The sequence below is a fragment of the Hylobates moloch genome, unplaced genomic scaffold, assembly GCF_009828535.3.
Source record: "Hylobates moloch isolate HMO894 unplaced genomic scaffold, HMol_V3 SCAFFOLD_5, whole genome shotgun sequence".
NCBI classification, from domain to species: domain Eukaryota; kingdom Metazoa; phylum Chordata; class Mammalia; order Primates; family Hylobatidae; genus Hylobates; species Hylobates moloch.
The window spans coordinates 113,174,823-113,202,357 of NW_026652280.1; the positions used below are offsets into that span (position 1 = coordinate 113,174,823).

A 27,535-nucleotide genomic window follows, 5' to 3' on the forward strand; every position below is an offset into this window, starting at 1 on the left:
CGTTGATTCTGATACGTAGCAACTCCTGAGAATCACCTTAAGATGCCATAAATAGCTGTTAAAGAGTTTCTTCCTCGGTCTTTTCAGCCTATTTCTGGTAGATCCTCAGTTCAAAAACAAAAAGCAAAAGCAAAAACAAACAAACAAACAAACAAAAAGCCCCGCTTTAGTGCTCCACGGCCACCCAAATGAACGCGGCTGGTCTACGCACAGCAGAGACCCAGGAGGCGCTGGCCATCGAGCGGCGCGGCAGGTGAAGCTTCCGCGGAGACGCCCGGGACACGCTCGCAGGGACCGGAACCGGCCCGGCTTCCACTCTGATGTACGCACCACCGCTGTGTCGGAGTTCATAACCAACCCCAGCCAAAGGCTACCCAGCGTCAACGGCCTCTGGCTTTAAAAATCTCCCTTCGGGTTAAAGAGCCGCGGCACTGACGCAAAGCACTGGCTTCGAGGGTCCGAGACCGCTCCGCGCCCGCGCACCGAGTTCCCGCCTCCCTCGGGAGGAGGCCCGTGCGTACGTGCGCGTGCCGCAACCGCCCTCCTTCAAACGCGCGACGCGAGGGCGGGGGCGCTGCGTGCGCGCGCGCTCTCGTTGGTTCGCTCTCTCGCTTGCTCTCGGCTGCCGCTCTTGCTGCGGCTGCGGCTGGGGCTGGGGGCGGCGGCGGCGACGCGGGCGGCGGGCGGCGCGGGGCGGTCCGGCGGGTTCAAAGAGGAAAACATGGCGGAAAACAAAGGCGGCGGCGAGGCTGAGAGCGGCGGCGGGGGCAGCGGCAGCGCGCCGGTAACTGCCGGGGCCGCCGGGCCCGCGGCGCAGGAGGCGGAGCCGCCTCTCACCGCGGTGCTGGTGGAGGAGGAGGAGGAGGAAGGCGGCAGGGCCGGCGCTGAGGGCGGCGCGGCCGGGCCCGACGACGGGGGGGTGGCCGCGGCCTCCTCGGGCTCGGCCCAGGCTGCTTCATCCCCTGCGGCCTCAGTGGGCCCTGGAGTTCCCGGGGGCGCAGTATCGACGCCAGCTCCAGCTCCAGCCTCGGCTCCCGTTCCGGGTCCCTCGGCAGGGCCGCCTCCTGGACCGCCAGCTTCGCTCCTGGACACCTGCGCCGTGTGTCAGCAGAGCTTGCAGAGCCGGCGTGAGGCGGAGCCCAAGCTGCTGCCTTGTCTTCACTCCTTCTGCCTGCGCTGCCTGCCCGAGCCGGAGCGCCAGCTCAGCGTGCCCATCCCGGGGGGCAGCAACGGCGACATCCAGCAAGGTGAGCCGGAGGCCCTGCCTGGCATCTGGGCCGCAAGGGATTTGCGCAACCCTAGAGGAGCTGGGGACGGAGGTGCTGGGGCCTGGGGCTGCTCGGACAGGCGCGATCCCAAGGGGTCTCTAAGGTGAAAGACTCGCCCCTGGGACACTTTCCAGAGAAGCTGGACCGCAAGAGATAAGGGGAGCATGAAGGGAGGGGTGCCGGCTGCGAGAGGCTGGGGGAGGGGACACTGGCTGCGAGGGAGGGTTTGTGATGTGCGGAACCCGGCCGAGCGCTGGTTCTGGAGCTGGCAGACCCGTACAGTGAGAGAAGGGAGATTTGGGAAACACGTTGTGAGGAAACGTTTTGGCTGGAAGGGCCCGGGCCAGCGAGGTGTTGAGGAAGTAGGTAAGAGGTAAGGGCAGTGAAGATGGATTGCTTTGGAGGGAGGGGACTCGGCCTGTTAGCAGATAGGAGAGAGGAGGACTATGGATTAAATGGAGGTGGATAGAATATGTTGGAGAGCATGGGGTCCAGAGAAGGCGCCTGGCAGAAGATTGTAAGATGACATTGGGAAGGAGAAACTAGGAAAGTGGATTGCATGGTTAGGGAAAATCCTAAGGTTTGGGGATGAAGGAGAAATGAACTTTGAAGGAAATTGAGAGTTAGGGAAAGCTGGGCATGAATTTGTTTTAGCTAATTGGACGTTAATGAGCCCCTAGTGTTGGGGCACTGTGCTTGGATTGAATAAAGTACTCAAGACTTCATTCACAGTCTAACAGGAGAAACATGTAACTTGCAGCAGTGGAGTTGAGTCCTCAGTACAATGGTTGTGGCACAATAGAGGAAAGGTCAGGGAAACTTCACAGGAAAGGAAATCCATGAACAGGTTTCTTGAGGAATGAGTACCTCATTGGGTTGGAGGGTATTCAGGGCACAGGACACCCTTCTACATCCCTGGAACTAAAGAATGTGTAAGGTGATTGGTGGAAATTAGATTAGATTGATGGGCTGAAAAGATAAAGGTTTCACAGTCTAACTCTTGGGATCCAGGTGTAAGGACTTAAGAATATTTTGGGATTTTTTCTATTTTCTGGCAAGGTCTCTTATGTGAGACGTTTATCAGGGTCTGAGTTAACTCTATGAAACACGTTAATGTTTCTACATTGAAACACATGAATGTCACGCTAATGGGATAGACGATAAATAACCTCCCAACATTCACAGTGGGTTCTGTTGCAAACCAATGAAAAAAATTAAAATTTCAAAGCTTTTGAGTTTCGGAACTGTAGGTAAGGGATTGTGGAGCTACACTAAAGGGCTTGGAATTCATCCTGTAGAGTGTATCCTCGACATTGTGGACTAAAGGATGTTCCTGGAGGGCTTTCATATCAAGAGGATGAAAGGATCAGATTTCAGATCCAGAAAGATCACTTAGGGCACTTGAGGGATGAGGGAAGGCAAGGCTGGAGACAAGGAGACCAGTTAGGAGAATCCTGGCGGTTATCTAGGAAAGAAATTAGCATTTGGAATGGGTAGTAAAGGAATGATATATCAGGTATTACAGAATGAAGCATTTTGGTTTGGGGGAACGGTAGGGTTTGGAAATCTACTTTGCCATCTCCTACTTACGACTTGGGCAGATGACCTTTTCTTAGCTTCAGTTTTCTCATTTGTAAAGCGGGAAAAAAGTATATAACCTCGTAGGGTTATTGAGAGAATGAAGTAAGATAAAATGTGTAAAGTGATTAGTACGTGATAGTTACTAATGAAATGGTAGCTAGTATATTAATAGTAGTAACTAATAGTCGCCATGGGAATGGAGGGACGGGGGGAGTGTATTGAGATTGGTGTGACGGAGACAAACATGTAGAATTCCACATTTTTTGTTTGGTGGATGGCAATGCTATTAATACATATTCAGACACTGAAGCAGGGCTGGGGTGAGGGTGAGGGCTGGGGTGTAGGGAGGATAAAATGTTTTCAGATTGGGATGTTTTGGGTTTGTAGCATTATTGGGACATGTAGGTAAGAATGTTAAGAGTAAGGCTTTGGTTGTTGGAGAAGCTTCTAATTGTTAATAGGTGTTCAGAGAATAACTGCTGGTGGTCTGTGCACCCATGAGCATAGTAAGACACATAGGATTCAGTGTTCTTGTGGGAACCTGGGTTAGGTCAGAGATTTAGAGGGAACCCAAAGATACAGATTATGTTTGACTGATGTGGCTGAGGGACTGAGGTTATGAAATTGGCTCTCTGAAATTTATGAAGGAGAGAGAATAGTATGTAAATCCCCTCTTCATTTCTTTATTGTTTCTTTTCGAAGGAGGAGGAGTAAGTGGAAGGGACTAACCAAATGCTGTCAATCTTAAGTAATATTTCTCTCTAACCAATATCTAAAATAAATTGAGTCTGGAATCCACCATGTTTTTGATTAAAAAAATTTTTTTTTTGAGACAGAGTCTCGCTCTGTTGCTCAGGCTGGAGTGCAGTGGCTCGATCTCGGCTCACTGCAGCCACTGCCTCCCAGGTTCAAGCGATTCTTGTGCCTCAGCCACCCAAGTAGCTGAGATTGCAGGCGCATATCACCACACCTGGCTAATTTTTTTATTTTTAGTAGAGACGGGGTTTTGCCATATTGGTCAGACTGGTCTTGAACTCCCTGGCTTCAAATGATCTGCCTGTTCAGCCTCCCAAAGTCCTGGGATTACAGGCGTAAGCCACCGTGCCCAGCCATCCACCATGTTTTTAGATAGTCTAGAAAGTAATTTGTCAGTATTAACTCCTATATACCATTCTGCTTTGCTCTTTAAAAAGATCAAGCTGTGCTGGAAAGAACACTAGATTGGGTGTTAGGGGACATAGTTCAGCTCCTTAGCTGTTTTACGCTAAAGGGAGTTCATACTGTTTTTGTCCTTCAGTTTACCTCTAAAATGTAGCTGATAGTTGTTTACTTATATCTCACTAAGGCAAATAATAAATGTGAAAATGCTTTGTAACTGAGAAATGCTTCAACAATACAGGATATTATTGATCAACCTCAGATATCATCTTCTCTGGTCTGGAGATCATAACTAGTGGTTTTAATTCACTGTCTTTTTCAAGTGATTTTGAAATAATGATGAGTATAATGCCCTCCTGCCTAACTGGTCTTTTCCTGTTTCTCTTAATACATTTATTCACATCCTCTGGCTGTTCTCTCTAGATCAACAGTTCTCAGAGTGTGGTTCCTGGATCAACAGCATCAGCATCATCTGTGACCTTGTTAGGAATACAGATTCTTGGGCCGCATTCCAGACCTCCTGACCAGTAGTCTCGTTTAACAAGCTCTCCAGGTGATTCTGATTCACGCTTAAGTTTGAGAACCACTGTCTTGAATGAAGGGCTCCTCACTTCAAATGTCTCCTCAGACTTTGACTTCTCATTTTAAAGTAGTCCTCCAGGTCGCTCTCTGATATATCATCTTTTTTTCTTTGTAGCACAGCTAAAATCTAAAATGTTTATTTTTGTTTACTTGCCTGTCTCACTTTGCACTAGCATATTGTAGACTGTTCAATAAATAAGTTTTGAGTAAATAAGAATCACTGGAGAGCTTATTAAAATTCTAACTTGGGAGTTTCTTCAGAGACTGGTTTAGTTGATTTGGTGATGACTCCATGTGCCTGCATTTTTAAAAGGTGCCCTGTGATTTTGATGCTGGTGGTACCACCACACTTTGAGGAACATGGATTTAAATATTTTGAGGAGAAAGTATGATCTGTTTACTGTTGGAGTATTTGCAAAGTCAAAATAGATAAATTAGTTAATATTGAATTTCAATAGTGAGCTTTTTAAAGTGTTTTTGTGATTTTTTGGGGGGTGCTTTTTCAGGTTGAGGCAGAATAGCTATCAGTAGTGGGTATATATACGTTTGTACTTTATCAATAAAAGTACAGATTTGCTACTCAGGAGGCTGAGGCAGGAGGATCACTTGAGGCCAAGAGTTCAAGATCAGCCTGAGTAACATAGCACGACCCTGTCTCAAAAAATCTTTTTTTAAATAGGAATCATATTGATGCATCTGAACAAACTCTCAGATGAACTCTTGAAGGAGATGAGGCTACCTCTGAGATGGCACAATGATGCAGCTGAAGAAATGAATTGGTATTAAGTTGCATTGGGTTCTGCTATTTTTTTTTTTTTTTTTGAGACAGAGTTTTGCTCTTGTCACCCAGGCTGGAGTGTAATGGTGCGATCCCGGCTCACTGCAACCTCCACCTCCTGGGTTCAAGTGATTCTCCTGCCTCAGCCTCCCCAGTAGCTGATATTATAGAGATCCACCACCATGCCCACCTAATTTTTTGTATTTTTAGTAGAGACAGGGTCTCGTCATGTAGGCCAGGCTGGTCTCGAACTCCTGACCTCATGTGATGCGCCTGCCTTGGCCTCGCAAAGTGCTGGGATTATAGGCGTGAGGTACCGCCTGGCCTGGGTTCTGCTATTAATTAGCTACATAACCCTTGGGCAAGGAACCTAGAAAGTCTCTCCAGGTCTTTTGCAATATGAAGAGGCTGAGTTCCTATCCTGTTAGGTTATATGATTCTGTTGTCTTTTATGCTAACATTCTGTATGTACATACGTTTAATGTCCTTATAGTTTGTGGGGAGTAATAGTGTAATCACCATGGAAAAATCATTCTGTTACTGAATTCTTCAACTTACTATGGACTGGGCACAGTGGCTCATGCCTGTGATCCCAGCACTTTGGGAGGCTGAGGCGGGCAGATCGCTTGAGGTCAAGAGTTCGAGATCAGCCTGGCCAACATGGCGAAACCCTGTCTCTACAAAAAATACAAAAATCAGCTGGGCGTGGTGTCAGGCACCTGTAATCCCAGCTACTCGGGAGGCTGAGGTAGGAGAATCGCTTGAATCTTGGAGGCAGAGGCTGCAGTGAGCTGAGATCACGCCACTGCACTCCAGCCTGGGCGACAAAGTGAGAAGCCGTCTCAAAAACAAAACAAAACAAAAAAACTTACTATGAGAAGTCTGAGATGGCAACAATCATGTGTAAGTGGGAGGGAAAACCTCTGAGTGTAGTGTGAAGAGCACTTCCTCATAGTGTTTCTGTCTGCTTATCACAGACCATGCTGAGCCACTCTGAGGAGTCTTCTGTTTGAGCCCTCGGAATTTGTTGTCCCTGGAGTGTGTATACTGTATGACAGTTCTGGCCTCAGTGTGACTTAACTGGTTTGGGGACTTTTTAGGCTCTACTTTTTCTGACTGTCCTCTTCAACAGAAACAAGCTTGAGTGTTTGAATGATCATGTGGTGCTACACCAACAACCAGTCATTAAAGATGTGTCCAAGATTGCTGAAATACTTCTCACAACTTCTGTCTAGCATTGTGGTCAAACTACCTGAATTCATTTTTGAGCTCTACCATTTACTACTGGAATGACCATGGATAAGTTACTTAACATCTGTAAATTGGGAGTAATAATTATACCTACATCAGAGTTTTTGTGAGAATTAAGAGAGTTAATGTGTTGCAAGGTACATTTATTGGGAGCTTACATGGGAAGCCCCCAATAAACTGCAGTAGTGTTATTTCGGTGATTTTTCATTTGTCCCCCCATTGTCTTTGTGACTATCTCACAGTAAACAGAAGAGGCAGGGGGGTAAATTGTGGTTTTAAAGGCTTTTCTGATGTCTACTGATATGTACAGCATGCATGATAAATCATTTGAGTTCCAAATCTTTCTAGTTACCTAGAACTTGTAAAAACTTATAAACTCATATCCTAAATTCTAAGTCCTTATAATGTCTAGTATAATGACATCAAAAGCCCTAGTTAAGGGACTTTAATTACTTTTACTTTTCTCATGGATACTGCTCTCAGTGGGTCCTAAATGAGAGTATCTTAAAGTAGTGATTCTCAAAGTGTGGGCCACAGAATGCTGGGGTGGGGGTGATGGTAGTGACCGTGTCACTGAGACCCTTTTAGAGGTGCACAAGTTTAAAACTATTTTCATAGTTACACTAATTTGATGTTCGCCTTATTCACTGTGCTGACATTTATATTAATGGTGCAAAAGCAATGATGGATAAAACTGCCGTCACCTCTGCGTGAATTAAGATGGTGAGTGACTCCATTTGGGAGGCCGAGGTGGGTGGATTGCTTGATTCCAGGAGTAGGAGACTAGTCTGGGCAACATGATGAAACCCTGTGTCTACAAAAAAATTAAACAGGCATGGTAGTGCGTGCCTGTAGTCGCAGCTACTCAGGAGACTGAAGTGGGAGAATCGCCTGAGGCAGGGAGTGTCGAGGCTGCAGCGAGCCATGATTGTGCCATTGTACTCCAGCCTCGGCAATGGCGTGAGACCCTGTCTTTTAAAAAAAAAAAAAAAAAAAGGGATAATGGCTCCAAGCCATACTATAAAAGTCATTGTATATTTACTTTCACACACTTTGAGAAAAAACAAAAACCTATGTCATTGTCACTTAATATCCTTTATGAAACAGTAACAATTACTATATTAAATTTTGATCTTTAAAGCTCTGTGTGATGAAGTGGGAAATGTGCCTAAAATGCTTCTGCTGTGGACGAAAGTGCAAGAAGAGTACTTGTGCAGTTTTTTGAGTTCCAAGCTGAATTTGCTTTTTTTCATAGAAAACTATTTTTACTTGAAACTTTGGTTTTGCGTAAAAACTATGGTTTTTAGGCATGGGTATTTGGCAGCCATTTTCTCAAAAGTGAGTGAATTGAGCCTGTCATTTCCAGGAAAACAATTGACATATGTTGCCAGTGATAAAAATTGAGATTTTAAATGAAAATTAGAATTTTGGAAAATTGATATTTGCTGCCATGAGCTGGTCAGTTTCTCGGTATTTAAAGACTTTCCTGAAGAGATTGGTGGTGATATTAATGAGCGTGAATTTTTCGATATTGTGTAATGTCAACATTTCAAAGATCTGCGTAGCTTATTGCAATATATTCTAAATGAGAAATGCATAAGTGCAAAACAGAGCAACAATAAATTGATTGTATTTTATTTTATTATTTTTATTTTTTGAGATGGAGTCTTGCTTTGTCGCCCAAACTGGAGTGCAGTGGTGCTATCTTGGCTCACCGTGACCTCTGCCTCCTGAGTTCAAGCAATTCTCCTGCCTCAGCCTCCCAAGTAGCTGGGATTACAGGCACACACCACCACGCCCAGCTAATTTTTGTATTTTTAGTAGAGATGGGGTTTTGCCATGTTGGCCAGGCTGGTCTTGAACTCCTGACCTCAGTTGATCTGCCCACCTCAGCTTCCCAAAGTGTTGGTATTACAGGCATGAACCACCACGCCTGGCCAATAAATAGATTTTAACGCAAGAGAGTAGTAAAGTTTATTTTTAAGGTTTGAGATGCCACATTGCAACTGATGTTTAAAAAATAAATATACTTCTTCAGTTTTTGTGTTATATCAAAGAAAAATATCCACACAGTGATCTGAAAAGGGTATTAAAATCTGCCTTTCCCTTTGCTTAGATACTTAGCTGTGTGACGCCAGATTTTCTTTATATTCTTCAAAGAAACAACGTATTGAAACATTAAATGCAGAAGCATATATCCAGCCATATTCTATTAAACCACATGTTAAAGAGATCTTTAAAATGTAGCACAATGACACTATTAATTTTTTTTTGTTTTAGGAAATACAGTTATTTCTGATTTTTAAAAGTGTTGTTTAAACCTGTCGTGCCGGACGTGGTGGCTCATGCCTGTAATCCCAGCACTTTCGAAGGCTGAGGTGGGAGGATCACTTGAGCCCAGGAGTTCAAGATCAGCCTGGGGAATATACTGAGACTCCGACTCCACAAAAAATAAAAAAATTCTCTGAGTGTGGTGGTGTGTGCCTGTAGTTCCAGCTACTCAGGATGCTGAGGTGGGAGGATCACTTGAGGCCGGGAGGTTGAGGCTACAGTGAACTGTGATCATGCCGTTGCACTCCAGTCTGGGTGACAGAGTGAGACTGTGTCTCAGAAAACAAAACCAGTAATAAAATAAACGTCATTTTAACATTTTAAAATTTAAGATTCATTTTTAATTCATCTTGTAATGAATTAAAATATATTTAAAACATCCATTTTTATTACACATTTGATGGTCATACCCCATCTAAACAAAAGCTCTTTGTGTTCCTCGGTAACTAAGACTGTAACAGAGGTCCCGAGACCAGAAAGTTTGAGCCCTGCTCTGTTAAAGGACATTAAGAAAATGATAATGTCTCAGAGTCTTTGGGCTAGTGGGAAGAATGTCAGATCATAAAATAGTAGGTGACAGATTCATACATTTATAGTTCTTCATTTTGGAGTACCCGTAACAGTTCAGAAAAAGCCTCCCCTTAGTAAAATGTAAAAATGAAGAAAGTACTTGTTAACTGAAGTTAAACTGTTAAAAATAGCTCACTATAGGTCTACTGATTTTTTTCATGTTTATGACAGTCTGTCTAAGCCAGCCTCAGAGATTGGGCTCAGGATGATAGATAAATTAACCTCTGTCTCTTCTTTGGCCACAAATTGCACCTCTATCCCTAGCCATTTGACTCACGGGGAAGTGGGAAAAAGAACAAGGATGGATAAACATAAATATACCATTTTTAGAAAAATATTTAAAGCCTATGCCCCAGTGATGAGTAAACAGCATGCACTATATGGTACTGATGAGTACATTTGAATGCTTATTATATGCTATTTATGTTCCTTTTGTGAATTATTTGTCCATGTGTTTTATGTTTTTCTTTAGATAGCTTACATTTTGTTTTGATTTACAAGAATTCTTGACAAATTCTGTATACTGATCCTTTGTTGATGATGTAGGTTGAAGATTTATTCTGAGCCTATGGCTTGGTGTGGTAGCCAGCCTCTAAGATGGCCCCTTGTTCCTTTTCTCCTGTTATTCATACTGTTGTATGGTTGCTGTCCAGTTGCTCAAGGTTGGTCTCTGTGACCAAGAGAATATAACAGAATTAATAGTGACTTTATTAAAAAGTCATTAAAGGCTTATATACAGTTTTTTCCTTGCTCTTTGGATCCCTTGTTCTGGGTGAAAAACAGCTGCCATTCTGTGAAAGATACTCTAGTAGTCCTTTAAAGAGGCCATATGGAGAAAAATTGAGGTCTTCTGCAAAGACCCAGCACCAACTTGCCAGCTATGTGAAAGAGCCGCTTTTGAGGTAGATTCTCTATCCTAATCAAGCTTTCAGATGACTGCAGTCCTTCCTGGCTGACATCTTGACTGCAGCCTTCTTAGAGGCACTAAGCCAGAACTGCCTGCCAAGTCCCTCCCAAATTCTTGTTTCAAGATAGCTGTGAGAAATAATTATTGTTGTTTTAAGTCATTAATTTTTGAGGTAATTTGTTACATAGCAATAGATAACTGATACACTTTTACTTTTTAGAGAGCTGTCTTTTCATGTTTTTATATTAAAGTAGTTTTTCCTCCTTTTTTTTTTTTGCTGTTCTTAGTAGCTTTATAATAAGCAGTAAGTTTTGTTCATTAAGGTAATTTCACTGCCCTCTCTACATAGACCTTGGTCATCTTCAAGATTATCTCGACTGATCTTGACCTTTTGCTCCTTTTTTTTTTATTAAAAAATTTCTTTTTCCAAGACAAACCTTGGCCATTCACCTTTTGCTCACTTTTATACTAAAATGTATTATCTTGTGAAAGTTCATTTTAAAAACTTATTAAGCTGTGTGTGGTGGTACATACCTGTAGTCCCAGCTACTCAGGAGGCTGAGGCAGGTGGATGGCTTGAGCCTAGGAGTTTGAAGCTGTAATGTGCTATGATTGCACTTGGGATTAGCAACTGTACTCCAGCCTGGGCAACACAGAGAGACGCTGCCATCTCTTTAAAAAAGAACAGAAAAACAACAACAACAAAAAACCTGTCAGTGTTTTTGTTGGAATTGCTTTGAATATGTAAATCAATTTGGGAGAAAATGTCTTTATGATGTCTGCGTATTTATAAACATGGTATGCCTCTGCATTTGCTTAAGTCCATGAATGTTTTTGAGTGTGTATTTTGAGACGGAGTCTCACTTTGTTGCCCAGGCTGGAGTGCAATGGCGTGATCTCTGCTTATTGCAACCTCTGACTCCCAGGTTCAAGCAATTCTCCTGCCTCAGCCTCCCAAGTAGCTGGGATTACAGGCACATGCCACCATGCCTGGCTCATTTTTGAATTTTTAGTAGAGACAGGGTTTCACCATGTTGGCCAGGCTGGTCTTGAACTTCTGAGCTCAAGTGATCTGCCTGCCTGGGCCTCCCAAAGTGCTGGGATTACAGGTGTGAGCCACCGTGCCCGACCTATTTTTTAAATGTCTCAAGTATACTGATTTCATATTTATATTTGATAATTCCATTATCTGATGTTCTTGATGTCTTATTTTACTACTTGCTTCTGCCTGCTCTTGTTTGTTGTGGGTGGTGTCCTCCTGTGTTTTATAGTTTTAGACAGTGAGCCTGTTCACCAGGGCTTTATGAAATCTGCCAGACTTGTTTTAGGGAACAAGCCTCCAAAGGGTATTTTGCATTTGCTTCTGTCAGGTGCCACCAACACAGAAATTACTGAAGCGGACTTTTAGTTTACTATACCTTAGTATTGTCAGACGTTGATTTAGCATTTACCTTATAGGCTGGCTTGTATTTAGAAATTCTCAGAATTATACACAATGTGGGTGTGGGGGAAAAAAAAAGGAAATTCTCAGGAGAAAAATTTTTTCCTTACCCCAACCCCAGGCAGTGACAGATTTCTTCATTTCCATGCTGTTGGTCAGATTTTTTTTTTTTTTTAATTTCACTATTCTTTGCTTATGCACCCTAATAACTGAGGTTGTAATCGTTCAAGTCAGTTTTAGGAAGATGAGTCTTGATCTAATTAATACTTTACACAGGCCCTAGGCTCCCATGTCTTCCCCATTCTTTGTTACTCCCTTGTTTGTACATCCTAAAGAAGAGTCACTAAGAGTATAATTTCTGAGCCTTTGCATTTTTGAAGTTTTTCTTTATTCTACTCCCTTCTTAAATGATAGCTTGGCTGGATATGAAATTCTGGGTTAAAACTTTTTTCCTCAGAACTTTTAAGGCATCTCTTCCAGTGTCTTAAATCAGTGTTGCTGATGCTACTCCGATTTTGCTTTCTTTGTACAACCCCAGTTGGGTTTCATTTGTTTATTTACCTCTTCTTGAGATCTTTTTATCTTTTTATGTCTTGGATCTCTTCATCTATTTATCATTGTTTTGAAATACAGTGATATGCTTCTATTGTTTTTTTCCTAAAAGTTTCTGAAAATTCATTATGCTTTTTCATTTAGTCTTGTAATCTTCATTTATAGTAAGAGAACTTCACATTTTTTTCAGAAGGTCCTTCCCCACCTCCCACTCTTATTGAACTATTACTATTTGGATGTTGGCTCTCCGAGGTTCATATTCTCCCCTATCTTTTCTAGTTTCCTTCCCTTTGTTTTCTTGCTCAATTGACATTCTGAAAGATCTCCTTGTCCTTATCTCTAACCCTTTTATCCAATTTGTTAATTACATTGTACATTGTACATTTCTTTCTTTCTTTCTTTTTTTTTTTTGTTTGTTTGTTTTGTTTTGAGATGGAGTCTCATTCTGTCACCCAGACTGGACGGCTCACTACAACCTCTGCCTCCATGGGTCAAGCGATTCTCGTGCCTCAGCCTCCCGAGGAGCTGGAACTACAGGTGCATGCCACCACGCCTGGCTGATTTTTTTGTATTTTTAGTAGAGACGAGTTTCACCATGTTGGCCAGGCTGGTCTTGAACTCCTGACCTCAGGTGATCCACCTGCCTTGGCCTCCAAAAGTGCTGGGATTACAGGTGTGAGCCACCACACCTGGCCTACATGGTACATTTCTAAGAGCTTCCTTGCTTAGGTTGTATTTTTATAAGATGCTATTCTTTTTCTGTGGACTTAATATCTTCTTTCTCTGAGGATACAAATGTTTTTCTTCCCCAGGCAAAATATGTATTTTACTTTATTTTTCATTTGACTTTCTACTTGAAACATTTCAGGTATACTGATTCCATATTTATATTTGATAATTCTATTATATAACTTTTTTTTTTTTGAGACAGAGTCTCAGTCTGTCGCCCAGGCTGGAGTGCAGTGGTGTGATCTCGGCTCACTACAACCTCCGCTCTTGGATTCAAGTGATTCTCCTGCCTCAGCCTCTGGAGTAGCTGGAATTATAGATGTGTACCACTGTGCCCAGCTATCATTATATAACACTTTTGACATCTTATTTTACTGTTTGCTTCTGCCTACTCTTGTTTATGTTCTGTTCCCTTTATTATCTGCTTTACTTTCTGTTTTTTTTTCTTTTGATCTTTGTGTTTCATAGGCTTCTTCAAGCAATAGATGATCCTTGGTTGTCTCCCCACTTGAATGAGGCAATACAGTTCTGATTGAAGATTCTGTGCTTGTGTGTGGGGCCTGTTAATTGTTGGGCATTGCTTTAGGTCAGGGATTGGCAAACTGGCCCATGAACTAAATACAGTCAGCTGCATGGTTTTGTATGACCTGTGAGCCAAGAATGATTTTTATATTTTAAATAGTTGGGAAAAAAGAATATTTTGTGACATATGAAAATTATTAGGGGCCAGGCACGGTGGCTTATGCCTGTAATCCCAGCACTTTGGAAGGCCAAAGTGGGCAGATCACCTGAGGTCAGGAGTTGGAGACCAGCCTGGCCAATGTGGTGAAACCTCATCTCTACTGAAAATACAAAAAAATTTAGATGGGTGTGGTGACAGTTGCCTGTAATCTCAGCTACTTGGGAGGCTGAGGCAGGAAAATCTCTTGAACCTGGGAGGCAGAGGTTGCAGTGAGCCGAGATTGTGCCGTTGCACTCCAGCCTGGGCAATAAGAGTGAAAACTCCATCTCAAAGAAAACAAAATTTTTAAGTGTAAATTTGTGTTTAGAAATTTTTATTTGAACACAGCCACGCACATTCATTTATGTATTGTCTGTGACTACTTTCATGCTATAATGGGAAAATTGAGTAGTTGTGACAAATACTGTGTACTGCTTTTTGGTACATTACAAATTGCAGTGATGCAGCTATAACTTGATAGGGATGTGTATGGCTGTAGCACAACATTTAAAATTTAAAAAATTTTCCAAAATAGTGCATACCTATCGTTTCAAAGAAGAGTGAGTGGATTTTAAATGTCATGCTTTTACAGCAGAGTACATTTTGTTTTGAGTTAGATAGCAAAGCATGGTGTTTATTATGTACTTACACTATAGCTGTGCTGAAAGAGTACAGTGTTATGTTGACAACCCCAGACTAAGCACTGATTACATTATTCCCAACTCACAGGAAAGCAAAAATCAGAAATAAGAAAGTTTAAAATGGAATATCTGATCACAGCAGAATTTCTTAAAACTAAAAAATGAAAATGAGGCTCTTCAAACAAGAGAAGTTTTTGTGGCTCATTTGTTAGCCAAACAGGGATAGCTCTTCACCTGTGGTGATTTAATTAAAATTTTCCCAATTAAATGAGAATTTTATTCTTCTCATTGGTAGACCTGTATTACAAAAAAAATTACTCAATTATTTTGAATTTGTAGATAAAAATTGTGGAAATTTTTCTTTCATTGTGTAAATACCTACATAATATCCTTGATACTGTCTTTTTTTCCTAAACAACCTAAGATATTTACGATGCCTCGTGATGCCACATCTCATGTTTTCGTTTGATGGGACATGTTAGGTGTTGGTTATGAATCAGATTTCAAGCAGTGTGGTGTGTACAGCCTGACCTGTTGTCCACAATAGATTTGGAAGAATGAGAATTTACAGGGTTCTACTTCTAACATCACAAATGACTGCCAGAATGAGTTCCACAAATGAATTTTGGACCAGTCTGGCCTGTCATCCATTTGTGGTTTATTAATAGGATGCTAAAATTCAAATTACACAACTCATTTCTTTTCCCATCACTGAGGGTTGGCTTAAATACTAACCCTCACAAAGTAAATACTTAAGCAAAAAGCTAATGTCAGTCAAAAGATCCCCATCAGTTTTTTGTCTGCAATAGGGCAGATATGAGGGTAAGGTATTGAGAATCATTTCACTGTATTACTGTGCTTATGAATCTGAAGTATTGAAAGTAATAAGAGCACTGCATTTCAGCTGTCCTTCGTATATTACATTTTCTGCTGTGTGTTGAACATTACCTTCGTGTGTTGTGAGGCATATAAAAGGGATATATGTAATGAACCTTGGACCCACTGAATCTCGCTGGAGAGGTAAGAGATTATGTTAAAGAACAGTATAATACATTTTATAGTAAATTAGTAATAAATTTGATTTCAGTAAACCAGATATTTGTTGAAATATGGTTCAAAAGGATTAGTCATAGCTGAAATTTACTATTTCTGCTCTTAATGTTGGTTTGGAGGTGATTCCCTCTTTTTCATTTGTGTATTATATGATTTTAGTCCTTATGCTTTTGGCTGTAATCTAGGCTGCTGTTGACATCCATCCAATTTTCTCTTCTCTGTTTTCCTTCTTCAACTTATGTTGAATGCTTTCAAAGTAGATTATCTGAATTAATAACGGCAGGAAAGAACTAGCTGTGGATAAGTTTATTTGAATCTGTCTAGACTTCTGTTCCTTGTCTGTAAAATAACGTAAGTTATTTTGTTATGTTTTATCTTATGTTAAAGTTAAAACTTTTTCATGTTATCTTATTTGCTTATAAAAATCCTCTCAGAGGGAAGACTCATTATATTTTGCAGAATGAAGTTTTGCCCAATTAAAAAGAATTATCTCAGGTTGATAATATTATCCTTGTTTCTTTTTTAAACAAATGAGGCTACCGAGGTAATGTGGTAACATTATACCTAAATGTGGCCTTTCCATGTCGAGCTGATAGCACAAACTCAGATGCCTTCAGGAACTAGGAAAGTAACTAGTGTAAGACATTGAGAGTAGTGAAACTTGCCTAGCCTTTTTGCATTTAAAAAATACTCTATTTTGGCAGGCATGGTGGCTCACACCTGTAATCCCAGCACTTTGGGCGGCCGAGGTGGGCGAACCACTTGAGGTCAGGAGTTCAAGACCAGCCTGGCCAACATGGTGAAACCCTATCTCTACCTAAAAATACAGAAATTAACCGAGTGTGGTGGCACATGCCTGTAATCCCAGCTACCCGGGAGGCTGAGGCACGATAATCGCTTGAACCTGGGAGGTGGAGGTTGCAGTGAGCCGAGATGGTGCCATTGCACTCCAGCCTGGGCAAGAGAGTGAGACTGCCTAACAATAACAACAACAACAACAACTCTATTCTGGCCAAATAATACCAGTTAGGCTGCCAATTTTCTGTTTTTGTCCTGACTTGGTAGAATCTGATTAGTCATTTTTAAGGTGGATGTCATTAATTTATAGTTAGTTTGATTTCATAATTTTTAAAAGTTAAGTTTATTCAAGTACTTAAGTAAACTAGCATTATAGTTTAATTTGCAGATCCGTGAGAACCGGTAAAGTCCAACATCTTTTTGTATGGCTATTGGCCTTTGAATATCATTTTTTGTAGTTGCCTGTTCGGGTTGTGCTCACATTTTCCCCTGTGGTTTGTCTACCTTTTTTTCCAATGCTTTTGTAGGATTCTTTATATATTCCAATCATGACTCTTTCGTCAGAGATATATCCTATTTTGTGGCTTGCCTAGCAATTGTGTTTTAAAATGTTAAATTTATTTTAGCTTTTGAGTCAACAGTATTTTCACACTGGTTAAAAAGTTAAATAAGTATACGAAGCTGGATATTGAGAAGCCTCCCTCCCACTCCTTATCCTCATCCAGTTCCTGTCTCCCCCAACACAAAACCTGTGTTAATACTTTATCTGTCCTTCCAGTATATCCAAGTGATACTGGACAATGGTGCCAAATCCATTCAGTGGCAGAAAGATTGATATCTTCAAAAAATGACATTGGGCCAGGCATGGTGGTTCATACCTGTAATCCCAGCACTTTGGGAGGCTGAGGCAGGAGGATCACTTGAGCCTGAAGTTCAAGACTAGCTTGGGCAACATAGTGAGGCCCTGTCTCTAAATAAAATAAAATTAAAAAAATGGCCAGGTGCGGTGGCTCACACTTATAATCCCAACACTTTGGGAGGCCAAGGTGGGTGGATCACGAGGTCAGGAGATCGAGACCATCCTGGCCAACCTGGTGAAACCTCACCTCTACTAAAAATACAAAAATGAGCTGGACATGGTGGTGCATGCTTGTAATCCCGCTACTTGGGAGGCTGAGGCAGAGAATCGCTTGAACCCAGGAGGCGGAGGTTGCAGTGAGCCGAGATCGTGCCACTGCACTCCAGCCTGGCAACAGAGCGAGACTCCATCTCAAAAAAGAAAAGCCAGATGTGGTTCACATCTGTGGTCCCTGGTAAGTACTTGGGAGGTTGAGGCAGGATTGTTTGAACCTGGGGAGGTTGAGGCTGCATTGACCTGTGATTGTGTTACTGCACTGCAGTGCACTGACAGAGCGAGACCCTGTCTCAAAACAAAAAAAGGATGTTGGTACAACTGGATTTTCACATGCAAAAGAATAAAGTCGTACCCCTACTTCACACCATATGCAAAAGTTAACTCAAAATATATCAACAGGCTGGGCATGGTGGCTTACGCATGTAATCATAGCACTTTGGTAGGCTGAGGTGGGAGAATTGCTTGGGGCCAGGAGTTTGAGACCAGCTTGGGCAACATAGTGAGATCCTGTCTCTACAAAAACAAAACAAAGACAAGTAACAACCTAAATAAAGCATGAGCAACTAAAGAAAAAATAGTAAGTCGGACTTGATCAAAATGTAAAACTTTTGTACATTGAAGGCCATTATTCAAAAAGTGAAAAGAAAACCTGCAGAGTGGGAGAAAGTATTTGTAAGTCATATATTGGATAATAGTGAAATATATAAAGAACTCTTACAGCCTGATAATAAAGACAAATAACCCAATTAAAAATGGGCAAAAGATCTGAATAGACAGTTCCCCAAAGAAGATATGTATATATGGCCAGTAAGCAAATGAAATGATACACTAGATCATTTGTTATTAAGAGAAATGTAAACAAAACCACAAGGAGATACCACTTCACAGATACCACCTCACACCTGCTAGGATGGCTCTAGTTAAAAAACAACAAAGTGTTGGCAAGGATGTGGAGAAATTAGAGTCCTATATTGCCGGTGGAATGTAAAATGGTGCTGCCACTGTGGGAAACAGTTTGGTGGTTCCTCAGAAAGTTCAGCATAAAATTAGCATGTGACCTAGCAAATCCATTCTACATATCTGTGACCCAAAAGAACTGAACACTGGGACTCAAACAGATACTTGCTAGTATTAATTGCAGCATTATTCACAGTAGCCAAAAGGTGGAAATAATGTTAAGTGTTCAACAGATGAATTGATAAAATGTATATACATGTAATGGGATATTATTCGGTCCTGAAAAGGAATGAATTTCCGATATATGCTGCAATATGAGTAAAACCTTGCAAACATAAGTGAAATAAGACAGACACAAGAGGGCAAATATATGATTATACTTATATGAAATGTCCAGAATAGGCACATTCATAGAGACAGAAAGCAGATTAGAGGGTTACCAAGGGCTTGCAGGGAGAACAGGGAGGGAATAGAGAGTTGTTCAGGATGGGAGTTGGGGAGGAATGGGCAATTGTTGCTTAATGGATATAGTTTCTGTTTGGGATGATAAAAGGTTTTGAAAATTATGGTGATGGTTGGATGGTTGCACAACATGTTGAATGTAGTTAATGCCATATAACATACCTAATAGTTGTATACTTGTATACATAATATATATACATAATAGTTCAAATGGCAAATGTTATGTTATATGTATATACCACAATAAAAATGTTAAAATACGTTAAAAATGTTTTTCCTTCTAGAAATTTTAAAATCATGTATTTTAAAGTATGTTTTATTATATGTTAAAAATTGATTCTCATTCGTGGATTCTGTGTTTTAGAATTCACCTACACGCTAAAATTTATTTGTAACCCCAGTATTAATAATTGCAGTGCTTTCACGGTCATCCCCAGACATGGGCAGAGCAGCAAAAAATTTGACTCGCCAAATTCACATATTCCCAGCTGAGGTCAAACTGGGAGATGCTTTGCCTTCTTTCAGCACTCATAGCATAAATATGTGTCCTTGTTGTGGCCCTGTTGTTCTCATCCTGCTTTTTGTTGACTTCACTGCTTCAAATGGCCCTAAATGTAATAAAGCTGAAGTGCCCCCTAGTGTTCCTAAGTGCATGAAGGATGTGTGTGCTTTATGGAGAAAACACGTGTAAGATAAGCTTCATTCATGTATGAGTTACAGTGTTTTGGCTTTGAATTCAGTGTTAATGAACCAGCAATATATTTTATTTATTTATTTTTTTGAGACAGGGTCTTGCTCAGAGCGTCACCCAGGCTGGAATGCAGTGGCCCAATTACGGCTTACTGCAACCTTTGCCTGCTGGTCTCAAGTGATCCTTTCATCTCAGCCTCCTGAGTAGCTGAGACTACAGGCCCATGCTACCACACCCAGCTAATTTTTTATATTTTTTGTAAAGACAGGGTTTCACCCCGTTGCCCAGGCTGGTCTTGAACTCCTGGACTCAAGCTTTATCTACCCACTTTAGCCTCCCAAAGTACTGGGATTATAGGCTTGAGCCACTGCATCCAGCCCTCAGCAATATGTTTTAAAGTGACTTTAAATATAGATGCATATAAAAATGTTACGTATTGACTGGTTGATGAAAATTTTGTGACCAGAGGCTTGCAGGAACCTAATCCTGCATTTCCTCTAGGAGCAATAGTTTAGTTAATTTGTTAATTTATTGTTTGCAGCAACTGTATAGAATATAACTACTATAAATGATGAGAATCGACCCTATGTCAATGCAAATAAAATTATTTCTCTTGTATAAATGGCAACACCTCAGGATCTTTCTCTGAAAAGTACATGGTTTCCTTTGATTTTTGTTCTGAAGTCTATTTGATCTTAATATAGCCATTCATTAAAACTTAATTCACAAACGATATGTTAATCACACATTTGAAGTGTATGGTTCAGTAGTTTTTAGTATATTCTGAGTTGTGTAACCATCACCATAATCAATTTTAGAGCATTTTATTACTCCCAAAAGAAACTCTCTACTCACCCCCAAATCATGCCCCCAGACTTAGGCAGCCATTAATTTACTTTTTTGTCTCTATAGATTTGCCTATTCTGGACATTTCTTACAAATCGAAATATACCATGTGTGGTCTTATGTGGTCGACTTTCACCTTCATCTGTGCTGTAGCATGTATCAGCGCTTCATTCTTTTTTAAAATACTTTTTAAAAAAACTAGTCAAGTGCAGTAGTAATATGAGGAGAGAGTAGAGCAAAGACTTAGATCTGTAACTGACTGAACAATCTGTTGAGATAACTCACTACCTTCAAGTCAGCCAGTACTTCATTATTTTTAGGCCTGAATAATATACTGTTTTATGGCTATACCACATTTTGTTTAACCATTCATTAGTAAATGGACACTTGAGTTGTTTCTCCTTTTTGGCTATTTTGAACAGTGCTGCTATGAACATTTGTGGTAAGTTTTTATGTGAACATATGTTTTCATTTCTCTTGGGTGTATACTTGAGAGTGCAATTGCTGGGTTGTATGGTAACTTATATTTAATCTTTTGAGGATCTGCCAACTGTTATCTGAAGTGGCTTTAGCATTTTTCTTTACCATCAGCAATATGTATGAGGGTTCCAGTTTCTCTATAATGTTGCCAACAATTGTTATCTTTTTTATTATAGCTATCCTGGTGGGTGTGACATAGTATTTCATTGTGGTTTTGATTTGCATTTCTCTTGTGTGGCTAATGATGTTGAGCATTTTCTTTTGCACTTATTGATCATTAGTATATCTTCTCTGACGAAATGTCTGTTCAGACTTTTGTCCATTATTTAATTAGGTTATTTGACATTTTAAAGTTGTCAGTTCTTTATGATAGTCTGGATGTTCTACCCTTTTTCTTCTCTTAATTTTTTTTTCTTGTCTTTCTTTTCTCTTTCCTTTTCTTGTCTTTTTTTTTTTTGAGACGGAGTCCCGCTCTGTTGCCCAGGCTGGTCTTGAACTTCTGGGCCCTAACAGTCTTCCTGCCTCGGCCTCCCAAAGTGCTGGGATTACAGGTGTGAGCCACCATGCCCAGCCCTGGGTGCTGCACCCTTATATCTGATTTAGCGCTATCTTCTATTTGTGGGTTGTCTTTTACTTTCTTTCTGGAATTATTTGCAGCACAAAAGTTTTTTGTGTGTGGAAAAATAACATGTAACAAAATTTAACCATTTTACCCATTGTTAAGTGTGTTCATTGGCTTCGGTTATATTCACAGTGTTGGCAGCACAAAAGTTTTTTATTTATTTACTTTTCGAGACAGGATCTTGCTCTGTTGCCCAGGCTGGAGTGCAGTGGTGCAATCACAGCTCACTGCAGCCTCAACCTTGTGGGCTCAGGTAATCCTCCTACCCCAGCGTCCCAAGTAGCTGGACCACAGGTGCACTACTGCACCCAGCTAATGTTTTTATTTTTTTTGTAGAGACCGGATTTTACTGTGTTGGCCAGGCTGGTCTCAAACTCCTGGGTCCAAGTGATCCTATTGCTTCAGCCCTGCAAAGTGCTTGGATTAGAGGCGTGAGCCACTGCACTTGGCCACAAAAGTTTTTAAGTTTGATGAGGTCCAATTTATATTTTGTGCTTTTGTTTTTGGCACCATATCTGAAAAATCATTTCATAATCCAAGGTCATGAAGATGTATTCTTATTTTTTCTTTTAAGAGCTTTACAGTGTTAGGTTTTAGATTCAGCTTCTCTGATAAAGTTGAGTTAATTTTTGTATGTGAAATTTGTGTGTGAGGTAAAGATCTAGTTTCATTCTTTTGCACAAGGATATCCATTGTCCCTGTATCATTTAGTGAAAAGACTACTCTTTCCTCCATTTAATTGTCTTAGCAACCTGTCTGAAATTAGTTGACTGGGTAAATGTGAGGGTGTTTTCCTGGACTTAATTTCATCCCATTGATCTGTATGTCTGTCCTGATGCCAATAACAAAATTAAAAAACAACAACAACAAAAACAGAGTCTCACTCTGTCACCCAGGCTGTAGTGCAGTGGTGCACTCAGGGCTCACTGCAGCCTCCACCTCCTGGGCTCAGGTGATCCTCCCACCTCAGCTTCCCCAGCTGAGACTACAGATGTGTGTCTCATACCACTACAGATGTGTGGCTGCACCACACCCAGCAATATTTTTATTTTTTGTAGAGATGGGTTCTTGCTGTGTTGTGGGGTGGGTTGTTCTTTTGCAAGATCGTTTTGGTTCTTCTGGATCCCTTGAATTTTTTTTTTTTTTTTTAAAGACAGATCTTGCTCTGTTGCCCAGGTTGGAGTGCAGTGATGTGATCATAGCTCACTGTAGTCTTGACCTTCTGGGCTCAAGAAAGTTCTTTCACCTCAGCCTCCTAGTAGCTGGGACTGCAGCCGCATGTTACCACGCCTGGGTAATTTTTTAATTTTTTGTAGAGATGGGGTCTTGTATTGTTGTCCAGGCTGGTCTTGAACTTCTGGGCTCAAGCGATCCTCCCCCCTCAGCCTCTCAAAGTGCTAGGATTACAGGTGTGAGCCACTGTGCCTGGCCTCTCATCTTCTTTTAATGTACTTATATTATTGTGTTTGAAGCTTCTTGTATTAATAGATAGTATTACTGTTGGATTATGGTTTAAGTTTATCCACTCTTCTGGTCTTTATTTAATTCATGTATTTTGGAGTATTTAAGGTATGTAGGTATGTTTAAGGTAATTATTGATGTGTTATGGCTTAAATATGTTATTGTTTTCTGTTTGTTTCCTTTGTTTCTCTTGCCTTCTTTTGAGTTACCTAAATCTTTTTAAGATTCCATCTTTATTTATGGTGGTTTTGTGTAGTTTATACTTTTTTGGAGTGCTTTGAATAGGTTCTTAGTGGTTGCTGTAGGTATCGCAACATTTATTTGTAACTTAAAGTCTTTGTATTGACATTTTACCATTTGGAGTGAAATATAGAAATTTTACTTCTAGTTAGTCCCTTTACTCTTCCTAGTTTTAAAATGATTATCTTTAATTTTCTGTCTATATAGCTGACCAGATAATATATGATCTTTTTTATAAGCTCTCACATGATTTAAGAAATCCATGAGAAGAAGTCTATTATGTTTACTCTCATTTTTATCATTCCAGTGTTCTTTTCCAAAGATTCAACGTTCCTTCTGTTAACATTTTTTTTTCTGTTGTGGCAAATTTTCTTTAACCATACATACTTTTAGGTATATTAGTGACAAATTTTTATATATTTTTTCATCTGAGAATATCTTTAGTTGTCCTTCATTCCTGAAGGATATTTGTTGAATATAGAATTTGCATTTCTCAGTTACTTTCTTTCAGCCTTTGAATGATGTTGAGCCAGGTTTTTTTTTTTTTTTTTTTTGGCCTGCATGGTTTTACATGAGAAATCCACTGTCATTTGAATAGATGTTCCTCTGCAAGTAAAATGGTCATTGTCTGCTTTCGAGATTTTTTTCTCTATCTTTCAGAACTGTTATGATGTATCTTGGTGTGGATTTATTTGGGTTTTTCTTATTTGGCATTAACTCAGTTTTTTTATATGTAGTTTTATGTCTTTTGTCAAATTTGGGACATTTTCAGTCATTATTTGTTCAAGTAATTTTTTTTTTTTTTTGAGACGGAGTCTTGCTCTGTTGCCCAGGCTGGTGTGCAGTGGCGTGATCTTGGCTCACTGCAGTCTCCATTTCCTAGGTTCAAGTGATTCTCCTCCTTCAGCCTCCCAAGTAACTGGGACTACAAGCGTATGCCACCACACCCGGCTAATTTTTGTATTTTTAGTAGAGATGGGGTTTCACTATTTTGGCCAGGCTGGTCTTGAACTTCTGACCTCAAGCGATCCACCTGCCTTGGCCTCCCAAAGTGCTGGGTTACAGGTATGAGGCACTGCACCCGGCCTGTTCAAGTAATTTTTAAATTTTATGTACTCACTCCTCTCCTGGAACTCTGTGGCTCTGGTGACAGCAATGTTAGCTAGCTAGTTTCTTATTGTTCCACAGGTTCTTGAGACTGTGTTCTGTTTTTTTTCTTTTCTTTTTTCTCTTTTCCTTTTCCTTTTCCCTCTTGATTTTACCTGAAGGTCAGTTATTCTGTTGCCTGTCATCTTCTCTTGTCTATTGAGCCCATTTATTGAGTTTTAAATTTTTGGTTATTGGTTGTTTTTTTTTTTTGAGACAGGGTCTCACTGTGTTGCCCAGGCTGGAGTGCAGTGGTGTGATCTTGGTGCCACGACACCGGCTAATTTTTGTATATTTTTTGGTAGAAACGGGGTTTCTCCATGTTGGTCAGGCTGGTCTTGACCTCCTGACCTCAAGTTATCTGCCCATCTCCACTTCCAAAGTGTATTTTTTAATCCTATAATTTCCATTTGTCTTTTTTTCTAACTTTCATTTTTTTTCTATTTTCCATTTGTTTTAAGGACATTTGTATTGCTGTTTTAAGATGAGGTCTTACCCTGTCGCCCAGGCTGGGGTTCAGTGTCGCGATCTCAGCTCACTGCAACCTCTTCCTCCCAGGTTCAAGCAATCCTCCTGCTTCAGCCTACCAAATAGCTGGGACTACAGGCGTGTGCCACCACACTTGGCTAGTTTTTGTATTTTTAGTAGAGATGGGGGTTTCACCATGTTGGCCAGGCTGGTCTCGAACTTCTGACCTCAAGTGATCTGCCTGCCTCAGCTTCCTAAAGTGCTGGGTTACAGGTGTGAGCCACTGTGCCTGGTTTGTATTGCTTTTTGAAGCATTTTTATAATGGTTCCTTTAAAGACTTTGTCAGATGTTTCTAATATCTGATATCTGATCATCTTGGTTTGGGCATGTACTGATTGTCTTTTGTCAGTTATGATTTTCCTGGTATTTGACAAATAATTTTTTGAGTATATTGCAAATATTTTGGATATCACATTCCGAGACTTGAGATTCTATTTAATCTTCATTTTTTTCCAGCAGTCTTTCTACTGAGGTATAACATAAAGGCCAGGTAGGTGTGTATGTTCACCTTCCCTTTGGGCCTCCTGACAACACCCTGGCAAAAGTGGAGTGCTGACTTTCTCTGCCATGTTGCAGATAAGTGAGATCAAAGTTCAATTTCTCCCTTGGTCCTTCCTGATGAAGTGGGGTACCAACTCATACCACCTTGTCACCTCTGATTTAGGGTGTAAGTTCAGTTCCACTGAGCCCTTGTGACACCAGGGAGGGAGGAAATGTAGGGCTAACTCATCCCACCTGATTGCTACATAATAGGGGTGGAGTCCCAGCTTTCCACTTGTATTTTATCATACCAGGGAAAGGGATACGAAGTGATGATTTGCCTGATCTCTTACCCCCTTATTCCTTATTATTGCCAGGTGGGAGTAGAAGTTCAGCTTCCTGCTGTTCCCTACTGATGTTGAGGAATAGGAGATTTTTTTTTTTTCTTCAGTATTTTTAGTTTAAAAAAAAAAAATTGGAGCTTCAATTAAAGTTGCCTTTATTTAAGATCCCAGCAGTGGAGATACTGAGTTCTTTTGGTCCTAACATTTTACAGATTATAGTCGTGAAATTATGGACTCATAACTCAATAAATTCATGCTTTTAATTCCTATTCTCTGCAAGGCAGTGTTAGATTATCTCTGCCCTTGGGAGTTTGGAGTTTCGGAGATTTGAATAAACGCATACTTTTTTTTTTTTTTTTTTTTTAAAGACGAGTCTCACTCTGTCTCCCAGGCGGGAGTGCAATGATGTGATCTTGGCTCACTGCAACCTCCGCCTCCCAGGTTCAAGTGATTTTCGTGTCTCAGGCTCCCGAGTAGGTGGGATTACAGGCGTGTGCCACCATGCCTGGCTATTTTTGTGTGCATTTTTTTTTTTTTTTTGGTGGCGTAGTCTCGCTCTGTCGTCCAGGCTGGAGCACAGTGGTGCAATCTCAGCTCACTGCAACCTCCACCTCCCGGGATCAAGCAGTTCTTCTGCCTCAGCTTCCTGAGTAGCTGGGACTACTGGGGCACACCACCATGCCTGGCTAATTTTTTTTTATTTTTAGTAGAGATGGGGTTTCACTGTGTTGCCAGGCTGGTTTCGAACTCCTGAGTTCAGGCAATCTGTCTTCCTCGGCCTCCCAAAGTGCTAGGATTACAGGAGTGAGCTACCATGCCCAGCCTAATTTTTGTATTTTTAATAGAGATGGGGTTTCACCATGTTGACCAGGCTGGTCTTGAACTCCTGACCTCAGGTGATCCACCCGCCTCAGCCTCCCAAAGTACTGGGATTACAGGTGTGAGCCACCGTGCCCAGCCTAAACACACGTTTTTAAAGATGAAAAGGATGACCAGTATAATTCTTGCAAATGAAACAATTTGCAGGTCAGAGTCTTGATGGTTAGCCAAGTTTTTTTTATTTTTTTATTTTTTTTTACCAGTTCAATTAAAATTATTTAGAAAAAGTAAAACGTGGACATGGTTAGAATTTCAAACAGTATAAAAGAATATAAAATAACTCATTTAAGTCTGTAAGTTTCCAAAGTATGAAATGCTGACTATCTCATCTTTATTATAAAATTTAAAACGACACACAAGCTCTTAAGAGGCTCCTTGAATTTTGTCTGGCAGACCATTATTTCAAAATAAGACATCTTTGTGCAAACTCAGTCATGTACATTTTTATTTAGCACAACTGCCTGCTTAACATCTTTTCTTGAGTGACCCAGATGCATCTCACCTTTACTGTCTCTAAACTTGAACTAATTGTAGTTTCCAAACCTCCACTTACAAACTGGAACAGTCATCTCATTGTTCTGGTTTCCTAAACCAGAAATTTGGGCATCGTTTTCATCTCCTCTTCTAATACTCCTCTACTCCTCAGTCTGTAGTTTTCTAGTAATATTTTATTTGTGATGTCTTTGTCTTATGTCTGTGGTAATAGGGTAATATTGGCCTCTTAAAATACGTTTTTTTCTTCTCTATTTTTTAAAGAGTTTGTTTGAGGTTTGTACTATTTCTTCCTTGAGAGAATTCACCATTAAAACCAACTGGGGCTGGACACGGTGGCTCACACCTATAATCCCAGCACTTTGGGAGGCTGAGGCAGGTGGATTGCCTGAGCTCAGGAGTTCGAAACC

General features: G+C 40.7%; 1 protein-coding gene across 5 annotated transcripts in view; it reads left to right on the plus strand.

The window, feature by feature from the left end:
- The first annotated feature begins 597 nt into the window (after nucleotides 1–597).
- TRIM33 (tripartite motif containing 33) overlaps nucleotides 598–27,535 on the plus strand; it is a 122,852-nt gene continuing 95,914 nt past the window's right edge. For 2 of the 5 annotated variants that reach the window (XM_032154919.2, XM_032154920.2), the window contains exon 1: nucleotides 598–1,247. In XM_032154919.2, coding sequence (XP_032010810.1) covers nucleotides 722–1,247 — 526 coding nt within the window. In that variant the 5' untranslated portion in view covers nucleotides 598–721. The remainder of the gene's footprint in view (nucleotides 1,248–27,535) is intronic. The other 3 variants (XM_032154916.2, XM_032154917.2, XM_058439437.1) reach the window with 2 other exon arrangements.